Below are 13898 nucleotides of genomic sequence, written 5' to 3'. Positions count from 1 at the left end.
ATCCATTTAATCCCTCCCTCTTTTTTTATTTTATTTTTTATATTAACATTATTATCTACGTGCCATCCTTGACGTGGTCTCCATAGCAACAGACACCACCTGCTCGTGTTACCTGAATCTCTGTCGCCTCCAGCACGCTTGGCTAACACGCTTTCCCGCTAATTTCGCCACAACCCGGCTGTGTGTACACGGGCGCTCTGACAAGCGTTTGCTAGCCGGCCCTCAGCCAATGAGCAGTCAGTGTGACGTCACACCTGTTTCCCAAATCGAGGTCTGTCCAGGCAGAGCAGCGACACGTTTCGCGTCAATCTAAGCGACAGAATGCACCGGTTCGTAGTTTTCACATTTGAAAGTTATTGATTACTGTGTGATTTGTTAAAAGAAAAAAAGTTTGACTCATGCGACTTTTGACACGTCACAGTCACCGAGGCGGGTGCGCCAAATGCAGGCTTTGTGCCTGACAGGCTAAACTCCGGGTAAATTGCCCAGTGACGTCATTGGTTCGCGCTGGAGTGGCGGGGATTTGTGAAATTGACGGACTCGGACGAGTTGTTGCTGAAGGATAAACCACGTCAACAGAATAAATAAATCGATCTGTTGTTTTATGTATGGAGGCATCGAACCAGATCGGATGCAGAAGACGTAGTTCGATCACCGGCGGCCAAAGCTGAGACTGACTTGGTTGAGTTCAGGTAGCGATAAAGCTGAAACCGGCCGGGACGCGGGGCGCGTCATTTACCAGCTGAACAGTTCAAGCTAACTGCTCGCTAACGCGAAACCAAGCGAAAAGCAAGGATGAGCTCTTCGCGGGAGATTAAACGTACGTGTTTGTCCAGTCTCGGGTTCGGTTTTTTTTAATCGCCATTTGACTTGATTTGTCATGCCGCGAGGTGCTGAAGTGTCGATGTGTGATCGGTTTCTTCGCAGAGCTGCAGAAAGCCAAGAGCAAAGCGCAGAGCAACAACAACTTAAGGGAGGAAGCGAACATCTGCAACCAGCTGGGAGACCTGCTTTTGAAAAATGGTGAATTAGTTATTACATTAAAAAAAAAAAAACATCGCCTACCTCCACTGTGTCGTGGTTGGGCGCGATAGGTGAACTCACAACTGAACAAGGCAATCTAAAAATGAAAAACAAAAGCGGTGTAAACATAAACATTACTGGATAAAGCCTAGATGCTTTCACAAACGTTGCGTAATTCTATGGTTTTAATTATTCACCATCTTTAAATACGTCATGTCCATTCTAGCCATCCTTTAACGCACAACACTCTCCACTATCAAGGATGTTCTCTTCTTATTTCCCAGTTCTTCATCATCTACATGACATATTTTCTTTCAATCAATAAAAGTTTCAGATTGACCAGTTCACCCTGACTTTAACACTTTTTTTTTTTCATCCTCTCAGGGGACTATGAGGATGCCATTTCGGAGCACCAGCAGGAGCTGGCTCTGTCGGAGGCACTCAACGACGTGATCGGCCGAGCGGTGGCCAATCGGAAGATCGGCGAGTGTTACGCTGAGATGGGCAACATCAAGGCTGCGTTGAAGGTAAGCGGGTCAAAACCCCCTTGAGTGGTGGTTCGTGTTCCTGGATTTATTAAAATTCTACATGGATTTCTATCTGTTCTGATGCATCTCCCCCACCCCATGCTTCCTCAGCACCAGCGGCGCCACCTGGATCTCGCCCGCTCTGTCAAAGATCACGCCGAGGAGCAAAGGGCTCTGGCCACCATTGGTCGAACGTATCTGTTCCGTTACGAATCGGACCAATCGAGGAGCAGTCTGGAGCAGGCGGAGGACGCGTTCAGGAAGAGCCTGGCCATCGTGGACGACTGTCTGGAAGGTCGGCCTCCTCGTATGAAATCCAACCGTGCCAAGAGTTGTCGATTGCTTGTTGATGTTTAAGTCTCAGGCTTTCCGATTCCCCTCCGCTGCAGGGACCGTGCCTGCGCGGGAGATCAGCGAGATGAAGGCGCGTCTCTTTCTCAATCTGGGTCTGGTCTGCGATCACCTCGGCGAGCCCAAACGCTGCAGCGATTTCTTCCACCGAAGCGTCTTCATCGCAGAGTAAGGGCGCGTCCAACGTCTTCTCATCTCCGTGTACGATGGAAACGTGGCGTGACGGGTCGACTCTCTTTCCGTCTCTTTGCGCTCAAAGGAAAGGGCAGCTGCTGGAGGACCTTTACCGCGCCAACTACAACCTGGGCAACATCTACTTCCGCAACGGGCAGCAGTCCAACGCGGTGCGCTGCCTCGAGCAGGCCAAAGAGTGCGCGAGGAAGATGAAAGACAAGTTCAAGGAGAGCGAGTGCTTTCACTACATTGGCAAGGTAAAGAAGAATTTCCCTCCAGGAGTTTCCAGCACCGTTCAGTCATTCATTCATTCATTCATTCCGAATCAATCACTTGTGGTGCCACTCCTGCACAGGTGCAGCTCTCTTTGGGGGATTTTGTTGCAGCTCGACGGTCCCTCAAGAAGGCCCTCGTGCTGGGCTCTCAACAGCCTCTGGAGAAGCAGGCTGTGAAAAAGGCTTTTAGATATGGTAAGATTCATTTTACTTTCCTCTGCACGGCTCTGTGACTGAAATGCAATTTGTCTGCATTATATATATTTTTTTATAATACAGCGGATCGGGGCTGTAAATTGGAGGACGAGCTGAGCGGGGATCAGGCCGGCTCCCATCACAGCGTGGGGCTTGCAGAGCAGCTGGGCGACCTCTACTGTAAAGTGGGCTGCTACAGCAAGGCTCTGGAGGCGTATCAAGCTCAGGTAGTGAACATTTTTTTTAAACCTACTGACCCTCTGCTCCTTTTGGATTAGGAGGAATGGGCACGTAGAGGAGAATTAACCTTTAGCGCGCTTCCATTGGCAGCTGAAGGGCGCCGAGGCTCTGGGGAAGCCAGCGAGAGAGCTCGCCGTCATCCACGTGTCTCTGGCCGCCACTTACACTGACCTCATGCAGCACAGTAAGGCAGTGGGGCACTACAAAGAGGAGCTGGCGCTGCGACAGGGCAGCCCAACCGAGGTAAAAAGTCACCATCAGCTTGCAACGCTCACTGCATAAAGACCCAGTGTGTTGTTTCAGCCGATGGTTGTTTAATCCTAAAGGCAAATTTGATGTGTTTCGTCGGTACCACTGAGTTTGCAGAAAATTTTCAGGAAGGAGGACTAAATGGAAATTTGGAGAAAAATTCATTTTGTTGTCTTTAACTAAAACGATGCTACTTCAGGAAACGGGCACCAGTTTCGCTTGAGTGCAAACTGCAAACTGCAACTGAACCAACTTTGTCACTGCTTTTTTTTTGTTGCAAAAATTTCAAACTTTTCAGAACTTTTCAACAGGACTCACTTTGACGTCATGTGACCTGCCTCTGTTGTCAGGAGTGCAGCACGTGGCTGAACATCGCAGCGGCGCAGGAGGAGAGCACGAGCCCCGGCGAGGACGTGGAGCGCAGCTACAGCAGCGCCTCCCGCTGCGCCCAGGCGTCTGGACAGCGCAGACTGCAGGTGAGCTCTTCGCAGGGGTGACACACGGGTGAACATCCCGGAGGCGTTTCCAAATTACCTCGAAATGGGAAATGGGTCGGCCGCTCGCCCGCAGAGACGCGTGCTGAGGCTCTGGCTGGCAGCCCAGAGGCGACGCGGCTCGCTGGAGGCCGACGACACCGAGGCGGAGCTGCGGGAGCTGTGCCTCGCCGACGGCCGGGACCCCGACGGCAGCGACGGCGAGGAGGACGACGACGAGGAGGAGATGGACAACAGCGAACCCCTGGAGGACAGCGACGTCATCCTCTCGGACTCAGGTGAACGGTCTCAGGACGTCCCCCTGGAGTCAGCGGACGGGCGGATGGATTCTAACATTCAACTTTGTGTTTGCCTCTTTTTTTTTCCCCCACACACACGTTCCCCAGATGAAGATTTGGAGGGTTACGACAAGACGGTGTCAGGACGGCGGAAGACGGGAAGGGTGAGTCGCGCCTCACTCGCTCGGTCGTCTCACCTCCGACTCTTGTCGCGCTTTACGCCCCGGTTCACACCGGATGCGGAAGCGCTGCGAAGCGCCGTGGGTTGGAGCCCGCTGCCTTTTGGCGCTCATGTTAACCAATGGTGTCGTTCACACCAGACTCGAAGCGGCACGCACGTCCGCTCGCGCCTCGCAGCGATCTTTTGACCGTCCACTCTATTTTGTCCGCGGTCAGCTGGACAGGGAGTCGCTGAGAGAAACACAAGAAAATCTGTTTAATTTTCAAAATAAAAGCAATTTTCAAAATAAAATACAGCGAATGACAAATTTGATCATATTTGCGGACGTTATATTTGTCAGTATTTTGTATCGAGAGTGATGAAACAAGCAGACAAACACACGAAAGAGAGCAATGGCTGCGGGGCGGGGCGGGGGTTTGGGTGTCTAAACACAGAAATGGAGAAAGAACGAGAGAGAGGCAGAGGTGAGTTGTTCTCAAGTCAGGATGGACGACGTGAAATTGATCTTGGAAGTGGAGATGTAGACGGAGTAAACAGCAGCCGAGGAGAAGCGCTTGTCGACTGTCGCAGACACGTGCGCGTCTGGTGTGAACAGGAGGCCTGCGGCTCGCGCGCCAGTTTCGCAGCCTGCCGCGCTTCCGCGTCAAGTGCGAACCGGGTGTCACTCTCGCCTTTTCTCTTCTCCTGCTTCAGTGGAACAAGAGGAACGAGCTGGGCGAGACGTCGCTGCACCGAGCCTGCATAGATGGGAACCTGAAGCAGGTCCAATACCTGGTGGATCAGGTGAGCCCGTTAATACACAGGATACTGCATTGTGAACTGCATAGCCCGAAATCGAGGCCCAAACTGTAGCAAAGGAGCAGTTCACCCAAATTAATTTCACCCACTGCTCACAGCTTGTGTGAGTTGAGTGAGCTTTGGTGACATTTTCTTCACGGGGAAAAGTTTCACCCAATGGACACACAGTACAGTGGTGACCTTCTCCATCATAAAAAAAAGTAATAGAAGAAAAACATCCCCATACTGCTGGTGTGGCCTTTGTGCAAGGACTCAGCAGTCCAATTAGTTTCTGTTATTTTTTCTTTTTTTTTTTCTTTTTTTTTTTTTAGTCTTCAGAAACTTGACTGACAAATGCACCGTCACTTAAAAAAACAAGTCGCATTTGTGTGTGTGTGTGTGTTTTCCGCTCTCTCTTAATGAACCATAAGGATGCAAAACACGCATTCAAGTCACGGTTAATGATGTTTTTCTTCCTGCCAGGGCCATCCTGTGAACCCCAGGGACTACTGTGGCTGGACTCCCCTCCATGAGGCCAGCAACTACGGCTACTACGGTGAGCGACTCGCTGCTTTTCACCTCCTTTCAAAGTTGGTTCCCCCAAAAATATAATAAATAGAATAAATAAATAAATTAAAAAATCCCAATTTCTTGCAGAGATTGTGTCCTTGCTGCTGGAACGCGGCGCCAATGTCAACGATCCCGGAGGCCCCGAGTGCAACGGCGTGACTCCTCTCCACGACGCGCTCACCTGCGGCAATTTCAAAGTGGCCCGACTCCTGGTGGAGCGAGGGGCGTCCGTGACTCTGCGCAACTCCAAGGTTTGTCATTAGTTGCAGATTTGCACCTTGTCCGCTATCCCTGGACTCCAGCAAAAAAAAAAAACTCTCCCCCACAAAAAAAAAAACAACTTCTGAGATGTTCAGAAAACTGCATATTTAGCACTGTGTTTACAGCATCCAATTAAAAACACTTATTGGACCTCAGAACCAGCGAAACAGACGCTTTGTTGGACTCTTCAGCTCTTCAGAAAGGGACGAAAACAGTGAGGAGGGGCTGTGGCTGACCTGGGAGAAGTATCAGCGAGGCCTCACTGCCCTTTGTGACATCACATGGGGCTGATTTCTAGAACGCCGCGTTATGGTTCCCACTTTCAGACGGGTGAAGGAAGCGCAAGGCAGCATGGAAACAGCCTCAACACTTTTGCCATCGGGGTTAAAAACTATTCGCTGTACGTTGACCACACCCGGACGGAATCCTCACTGTTGCGTCCTCTCTCAGGGCCAGACGGCCTCCGACACGCTGCGACAGTGGCGCCAGACATACGGCCGGGAGTTGGACCACGAGACCCGGCAGGAGTGCGCCGCCACCGAGAGGCTCCTGAAGAAGGCCATGACGAGGGGAGGTGAGGCTCTGCGCCCGGCTTCGGCAACAGTTTGATTTCACCGTCGCAATACCATGGTCACTTTATCTGTGTGTGTGTGTGTGTGTGTGTGTGTGTGTGTGTGTGTGTGTGTGTGTGTGTGTGTGTGTGTGTGTGTGTGTGTGTGTGTGAGACGCAGTGGCGGACGCTCCGGCCAAGCCGTTCGATGCCCTGCAGGACAGTCAGCTGTTTGACGCCGAGAACTCGGAGCCGCTGCCGTCCTCTGGGGGGCGCTGGAACGAGAGGGTTTCAGCGCCGTTGCCTGGCAGCCCCGAGCGTCGGCAGAGAAACGGTTCCACGCAGCGACGCAGAGCGAGAGGAACTGAAGCCGCCGTCCTGTATGGGGTAAAAAAAAAAATATATATATATATATATGGTCCAAGAGTCCAGTAAGTCTGGGCCTTTAAAACATTCAAAATACAGACAATCTGCAGGTCAAGATCAATTAGATGAAACTACAAAGGTGGAGCTGGTGATCTGGGCTCATTCTGTTCATGAAGTCTTTGCCTTGTTTGAGACGCATGGACTGCGTTTGGGTAGAACAACAAACAGATTCTGCTAGTTCATCAGGGGCACGGTCAAATCTTATGACTTATGACGCAAAAAACCAGCGTGTGCATGTATGTGTGTACTGTAGAATAACAGGAGCTCCTCAGACGACAACAGTGACTCCGACAGCCCCGTCAGTCCTCTCCGGCCCGTCCGCCCCAGACACGCCGTCCCAGCGGCCCCGAGCCAAAGGGAACCTCCCCAAAACAGGGACGCCGACCTCTTGCCCTCCCAGGCTCGGGAGAATGCCAGGGATCTTCCTCTCGCCCCATCTTTGTCTGCGCAAGAGGAGTACCACAGCGCCATCAGGGGCCTGGGCAGCGCCCAAACGCGACTCCACAGCCTGCCGCAGCCGCACTTCTCCAGCACGCCGCCCGGTCCCCCGAGCGCCAAATCGGCCCTGGTTCCCGAGGAGGAGTACATGGCAGACGACTGGCTGGAGGACGATTTGGAGGCGGTCCAGCCGAAGAAAAAGAGGCGCCTTCGAGTGGAGCACAATGGGATTAGCAGGGATGACGGCCCCTCCTCCTCCTCCTCCTCCATCTCCCCCTCCTTGGCGCTCAGCGGAAGGCACCGACACCCAAATGGAAGCTCTGTCTGCCGAGGTCCGTGCTGTTTCCCCTCATCCCGCTCGTTCCGCTGCATTTTCTTTGTATTGTTCTTACTTTCTTGCCTTCTCTCTTAAGGTGCTGCAGTTTCTTCCTCGGCCAGCAGGAGTCTCTCTCAGAAAAAGAACGGAGCCGTGAGGCCGCACCAGGTGAAAATGACTCAGATGCCCGGGATGGTCAGGCTCGGGAGACGAGAGGTCAACAGGTCGCACAGCCCCACGCTGACCGACGACGACGACGCGAGGGCGGAGACGCCGCCACCGCCGCCTCTGCTACACACGCACACACAGGTGAGCCAAAATCCTTGAGATTTGGGTAGAGTTTTAGGCTTTAGGAGAGTTATTCATCAAAGTACTATTAACAAAAAAGAACCTGCAGATACAAGAAGTCAAAATAAGAAAAAAAAATTATTAATGTTTCGCCATAAATGGGAGCTTTGTAAGTCTGAATATATATGTGCATGTGTCTTCTGCCTGAATTAACTTTAGACAGTGAAGCATGTGCTTGGAAAATGAAGTGAAGGTTGAGAATTAAGGTGCCATTTTAAGCAACAGCTGCAGTTTTCAGCACCACATCTTCAGTCTCAGCGTTTGCAAACCTCCGTCTGGATTTTGCTTCGTCGGTGCAAGAATCAGTTATGCAATGAGGTCAAAGCCCAGTGAGGCTTTTACCAGTTTAAAAATTTTACACACGCAAATAAATTAAATACACCTCATCAGCAGCATATCGTTTCTTAAAAAGCTAATGCACTTGCTAATGTGTATATGTGCATATTTTAGCCTCCAGCGATGCCTGCAGGGCTCCCTCCACCAATCAGAATGAGGGTGAGGGTCCAGGAAGATGTTTTCCTTATTCCAGTCCCCCAGAGGTGAGTAAAATATATCATTTAACAATTTAACGTCTCCAGACTTATTTTCTGCATTTTGCTTGGAGCTTGTTTTTGTCTCCATCCGCTCATCTCCGCTGTGTTCCAGCGAGGCCGACTCCCTCACCGTGCTGTGGCTGTGCGAGCAGGCCGCCCAGCGTTACTACCAGAAGTGCGGCCTGCTGCCTCGCCTCTCGCTGCAGAAGGAGGGCGCTCAGCTTTGCCCACAGGACCTGCTGCTGGCCGTCCTGCACACCAACGAGGAGGTGGAGACCGCCGGGCTTGTTCTGCTCCGTTGCCGCGCTTCCGTCGGGGGGGGGGGTTCCGGGTCTTGACGGTGTTTTCTGTGCCCAGGTCCTGGCCGAAGTCCGTTCCTGGGACCTGCCCCCGCTGCCCGAGCGCTACAAGAAGGCCTGTCACAGCCTGGCAGTCGGTGAGCGTGCACAAACACAGTGGCTGCGTTTCCATTTCCCCCTAGAATTGCGCAAAATCTAAAGAGTGCAATAAAAAATTGGTCATGGAAAACCTGGTAAACTTGGTAAAAACCTCTCAAATATCGTTAAAGGGGTTTTACTCTCTCATGAGGTGGTTTTTCAGACGTATGGATATAGAGGTATATTGCAAAAGTGTCTTTTTTCCTTCTTTTTTTGCACTGTCCCTTGATCAAATAAACTAAACCTTGCCCCCCCGCCCCCCTTCGCAGAGGAGAACAAGCACGTCACCCGGCTGTGCGAGGTGCAGGACGGGAGCTCGTCCGTGTCGGCGTCCGGTCTGAGTTTGGGCCCGCCGGCCCTCAGCCCGCTCCTCCGCGCGTTGAAGCTTCAGTCCAGCCTCACCGAGCTGCGTCTCTCCGGCAACCAGCTGCGCGACGACCTCCTCCCCAAGCTGATGGCCACGACGCTCACCATGCCCCGTCTGCGGCTGCTGGACGTCTCCGCTTGCCACATCACCGGGGACGGGCTGGAGAATGCCGTCGGCGCACTGAGGGGGCAGAGCCAAGCAGCGTTTCCGGTAACAAGCCCGGCTAAATTCTAAAGATACAGTGTATAGATAAAGATCGGTATCACTTGCCGCTTTTCAAATCGAGGTTGGATAAAATGTCATCTTACTTCACCTTCACTCTTGAACAACAAACTGTGATCTAAACTTAAACATTGGGAGAGAAAAAAGGAACTTCTTAAAGTTATTCATTGAAAAGAAAGTGTCGTTTGAACCAGTGAGTAAATTATATTTCAGTATCACAACACACAAAACGGTAAACCAAAATGACCAGCAGATGGTGATGCTGGAGAGGGTTTTTTGACAGGGTTTATGCTTAATTGGCTGCATTTTCAGTAAAGCCATCTGATGGACTCAAGAGTTTTCAAGAGTGAGTGATGATGGGACTGCAGCTGTAAACCCTGCATCGGCGGATACACACTGAGCAGCACTGTATTAATAATATTAAATCAGTAGCACAACAGAGCAGTGCTTTAATGCGCAAACATGAAATGTAGTCCAATTACTGATGCCCTCGAGGTTGGCGCCATTATGCTCCCCGACAAAACCAGTTGATATTAATATCCTTAATTCATTCATTAATGTCCTCGAGCCATCGCCTCGAGAAAACAACGGCTACGCATGCAAAGCCAAAGCCACAGCATGTGTAAAAAAATAAAAGAAAAAAGAAAAAATTTGTCTTAGGATCGATGATTCTGCCCCGCTGTGAGATGTGAACAGCACTCACCAATAGTGTGATATAATTTTTTTTTAATGTAATCATGAAAAATACGAAGTTTTAGCCCACTTGTCGAATATAGCAAACGTTGTACCAATTAAAACCATCCAGTCACTTATCTGACATTAATAATAATGCTGACATAATCACATTTCAATAAGTCATTTTTATCAGAGGCAGTTTTCATGCCAAAAACATGAAAACGAGCGATAACTGACACAAAAAAGTTTTCGTCAAAAGGAAATCCATACCTCGGTGTCGTACTGTTCACCCCGTGCGCTCAATTAGCATATTAAAACCAACTTTCGGGTTCTCTTCTGTGCTGAGAAATGACGGATGTCAATTAGCATAACCGGGACATGATCGCCACCTACTGGGAAGGAGTTTGAATTGACGAAACTCCGCTGTTGTGAAATCCCTAAACTACGAAAGAGGATTGGGGCCACAAGAACAGAAAACAATATTTAATATAATATTATAAAATATTACAGGCAGGAGATTTTTATTTAAGTTGGCATTTTGAGTTTTGAAATTTCGTAAATAAAGTCAAAATTTTGCGGGGGGGAAAAGTTGACGTAAAAAAGACCACATTTTGTGAATAAAGTAGAAATTTCTTGAATAAAGATGACGTCAAAAAAGTGGAAATTGCCAAGTATATGGATGGTGGATTAACCCAGTTACCCTCAGTTAACTGCCAAAAACTGCACTTACTGTACATTGGGCTTTTTCAAGCACCTTCGCGGTACCCCGAAGCGCTTTACAATGGCCTCCCATTCACCCATTTACACACACATTCACACACCAAAGGGCAGCTGCTGCCTTGCAAGGCACTGCCAGCCCTACTGGGGCCCTTTTTTTCCCACAAGGTTCACCCACAGTAATCAGGAAACTGGCGAAAATGGAAGAACTCCACTTGACTTGCGCGCAGAGCCTTTCGGACTTATTCTCAACATTTTGACTTACTTCATGTTGACATTAATTGCAATATTTCAATTTTACTCACTAAATTTCGTCTCTTTTACATCAACTTTTTTCTCGAAATTTCAACTTTAATCTCAAAATTTCAACTTTAATCTCGACATTTCAACTTTAATCTCGAATTGGAAACTTTAAGAAAAATTCTATCCTAATTTTTTTTTTCTCTTCTTGTGGCCCTAATCCTCTTCCGTGCTAAACTATATCCAGTCCTTCAATAGTGGAATGCGCAATATTTGCAGGTTCTTGCGTCAGTTATCTTGAAAGCTGCTTCACTTTGCCCATTAGTTCTCGGAAAAACCAAAACGAAATGTGTAATGCTCAATGTCACCTACCGTGTGAATTTGTGTTTGGTCTGTTTGGTTCGAACTAAACCAAAAAAGTCCCTTTTGCGGACCTTTTGGGCTGGTGTGAATACACTGTTTTACACGTCACAGGCTTCCGTAGCCACAACCATTAGGGGAAATAATGTTTTGGTTAGCATAGTAGAAAGTTCAGTAGCACGTCATCGGACCGTCAGGCGAACATGAGTCGCGGTTAAAAAAAAAATCGACGTTGTATCAAAAGCTTCTGATGCTCCAAATGACCTGCAAACGCTTGTGTTTGTGTGGAAAAAACAAACAAACATGAGCACAAGGAATGCAGCACGCTGGAGATCCACGATTGTTTCCGTTTTTTACCGTGTTACCCCCCCCCCCCCCCCGTACCGTTTTGTCCAATGATTTGCACGATCTTTGCACACATGTGGGTTTGTTGTCAAATCCTGGGACTCTTGCGAAAATTGCAACGTGAAAAGGAACCGCACCAAACCAAAAAGATGCATTGTATTTTGGTCCGGACCAAAGAAAGCGAACTAAGGACTTTCCTGGTTTGAAAACGCCCTAAGTTCCAGTGTCAATGATGTCAACGGTTTGTGGTGTCGAGACAGCTGTTTTGCACTTGTTTCTCTCCCACGTTACTTTTTATTTTCTCTTGGTGGGTTTTTTTTTTTTTTTTTTTCTTTTGCTATAATGGTTTGGAGGATTGGCCAATCAGCTCTCTCGCATGTCGACATGAAAGACTCGATCAATCCTGAGCGCACGATGGAGCGGCAACGGAAATCGGAACGGTTCGGAAGGGTGATTGATTAGCATCAAGCTTCTTCCCTCCGCAGTGTCTGGAGGAACTGGACCTCAGCCTGAACCCGCTGGGCGACGGCATATCCGAGTCCCTGTCCTCGCTGCTGTCCGCCTGTCCCGTCCTGGCCAAGCTGTCCCTGCAGGCGTGCAGCCTCACCGCCCGCTTCCTGCAGCAGCATCGGCTGCTTCTGGCCTCCGCGCTGACAGGTGACCGCGAGTTGTGAGATTCACAGGAAGTTTGAATCGCCGCAAATAGGACGAGTGGTTCTGAGTAATGGGGACATTTAAAAAGATCTGTCGGCTTGATATGAAAAATGGGTTAAAAACATTCTCATGTTGGTTGATGCACTGAACAAGAATACATACGCAACACACGTTTTTCCATGAGCTGAACTCAAAGATCGAAAACTTTGCAGTCATCATGCCAATTGCACACAAACGGAGATCAACATGAACATTATTTGCGTTACGATTTCTTGCGACTAGCAGCTACAAAATCTCGCACGCAGCCGTTTTGGACGGGAACCACTGAGCCCCCTTTGATCTTTTCAGGCACGGACCACCTGAAGTCGGTGTGCCTCTCCCACAATGCACTGGGCTCCACCGGCTTCGAGCTGGTGTTGAAGACTCTGCCCCTCCACTGCCTGACCCGCCTGGACCTGTCGGCCGTCTGCAGGAGCGGCGCCGACCACTTGCCGCTGCAGCACCTCACCGGCGTCCTTTCACACGTGAGGGGGACACGACACGACACGCAGGGGGTTTAGCGCGCAGCTGTGAGCCGAGGCCGCAGCAGAACCTGCAGCTCACTCACACCGAGGCCTCTCTTCCTCTCCCTGCCCCGCAGGACTCGTGCTCGCTGACCCACCTGAGTCTGGCGGCCAACGGCCTGACGGACGGCGACGTCGCCACGCTTGCCAGGTGCGTGTGCTTCTGCTGTTGCAACGGTTCTATTACTTTTAGAAGCGATTTTTTTGTCGTTGTTTTTGTTTTACTTTTTGAGCCGTCAGTCTTTCTTTGCGCTCATCCGTTTCGCTCCACCTTCAGGTGTCTGCCCTCCTGTCCGTCCCTCGTGAGCCTGAACATCTCGGGGAACCCCTCTGTGACATCAGCTGGACTTCAGAGCATCCTGGTTTCCCTCAGAGAGGCTGCTCGACCTTTGACCCTGCTGAACCTTCAAGGTACGAGTGCATTTGTGGCTCCACATTTGCAGAGCGAGAGAACAAATTGCCGAAGTTTTGATGTGACGTCATCCACATGCTGAGGTCATTTTGATTGGTCGGAGGTCTAGCCGTTCGCTTTTTCGCTCCGTGGAAATTTGCTGGTGGTGTGGGACGTTGCATTGACTTCCAAAAAAAAAAAAGAGAGAGAGAGAGCAAATTATTCGTCTTGCAAATTCGATCCCGGTGTGGAAGGACCTTAACGGAGGCACTGGCTCACAACTGTCAAAGAAGGAAACGCGAGATAACACAACTGTTAATTGTTTTTTGTTTTTTTTTGTAGTCACGTCACACAGTAAAAAAAAATTAAAATAAGTGAGCGATTTGTCCAATGTGCCTCCAGGCTGCCAGGTGTCTGGACCCTGGGGCAGCGCAGACCTGGATGGTTTGTCAGAGCTGGTCCAGGAGCTGCGCCTTTGCTCCCAAGGCCTCAACAAGCTGGACAGACAGAGTTTGAAGCAGTGCTGGGACAAGACGAGTCAGTCCAGGGGACACTTCACTGACAGGAACAGCAGGTGCCTGTTCTCAGTGGCGGCGGCGGCCTCTTCGTGAAGCCGGGACAAGTCAAACGTGCACTTTGGACGACTCTCAAGGATTTTGTCTCTGTTGTTTCTTGTTTTGTCTGCTGTGTGTTTGTTTCACCATTTATATCTCTGAATTTA

The 13898-nt window shown here is 49.9% G+C and overlaps 2 protein-coding genes across 2 annotated transcripts in view; one reads left to right on the top strand and one right to left on the bottom strand.

Moving 5' to 3' along the window:
* Positions 1 to 3490, bottom strand: part of LOC142883247 (gamma-aminobutyric acid receptor subunit rho-1-like) — a 21839-nt gene extending 18349 nt beyond the window's left edge. The window contains exons 1-2 of the mRNA XM_076017969.1: positions 3353 to 3490; positions 1066 to 1120 (exon numbers count right to left, since the gene is read on the bottom strand). The gene's annotated coding sequence lies outside the window, so the exon portion shown is untranslated. The remainder of the gene's footprint in view (positions 1 to 1065; positions 1121 to 3352) is intronic.
* tonsl (tonsoku-like, DNA repair protein) lies at positions 499 to 13898 on the top strand. The gene is made up of 28 exons (XM_076017968.1): positions 499 to 820; positions 928 to 1023; positions 1408 to 1550; positions 1662 to 1845; positions 1940 to 2069; positions 2161 to 2332; positions 2431 to 2545; positions 2630 to 2772; positions 2876 to 3028; positions 3385 to 3510; positions 3605 to 3806; positions 3915 to 3970; positions 4681 to 4770; positions 5248 to 5320; positions 5422 to 5585; positions 6046 to 6169; positions 6327 to 6532; positions 6825 to 7341; positions 7423 to 7634; positions 8124 to 8212; positions 8319 to 8475; positions 8564 to 8642; positions 8913 to 9220; positions 12055 to 12226; positions 12572 to 12747; positions 12864 to 12937; positions 13064 to 13197; positions 13580 to 13898. Exons 1-28 carry the CDS (start codon positions 796 to 798, stop codon positions 13786 to 13788), a joined length of 4329 nt encoding a protein of 1442 aa, XP_075874083.1. The 5' UTR covers positions 499 to 795; the 3' UTR covers positions 13789 to 13898.

Source organism: Nelusetta ayraudi, unplaced genomic scaffold (genome assembly GCF_046127955.1).
Source record: "Nelusetta ayraudi isolate G7.1 ecotype Tasmania unplaced genomic scaffold, CSIRO-AGI_Nayr_v1 ptg000007l, whole genome shotgun sequence".
In the NCBI taxonomy this organism is placed as follows: Eukaryota; Metazoa; Chordata; class Actinopteri; order Tetraodontiformes; family Monacanthidae; genus Nelusetta; species Nelusetta ayraudi.
Note: the sequence above shows the minus strand (reverse complement) of the source record. Positions and strands in the feature narration are given on the sequence as shown.

What these genes read in the sequence shown, in the direction of transcription:
- tonsl (XM_076017968.1), top strand. Translation starts at nt 796, where the DNA reads ATGAGCTCTTCGCGGGAGATTAAAC. An exon ending in TCACCGGCGTCCTTTCACAC is followed by an intron (nt 12,748 to 12,863) that starts GTGAGGGGGACA and finishes CCTGCCCCGCAG; the next exon opens with GACTCGTGCTCGCTGACCCA. An exon ending in GACGTCGCCACGCTTGCCAG is followed by an intron (nt 12,938 to 13,063) that starts GTGCGTGTGCTT and finishes CTCCACCTTCAG; the next exon opens with GTGTCTGCCCTCCTGTCCGT.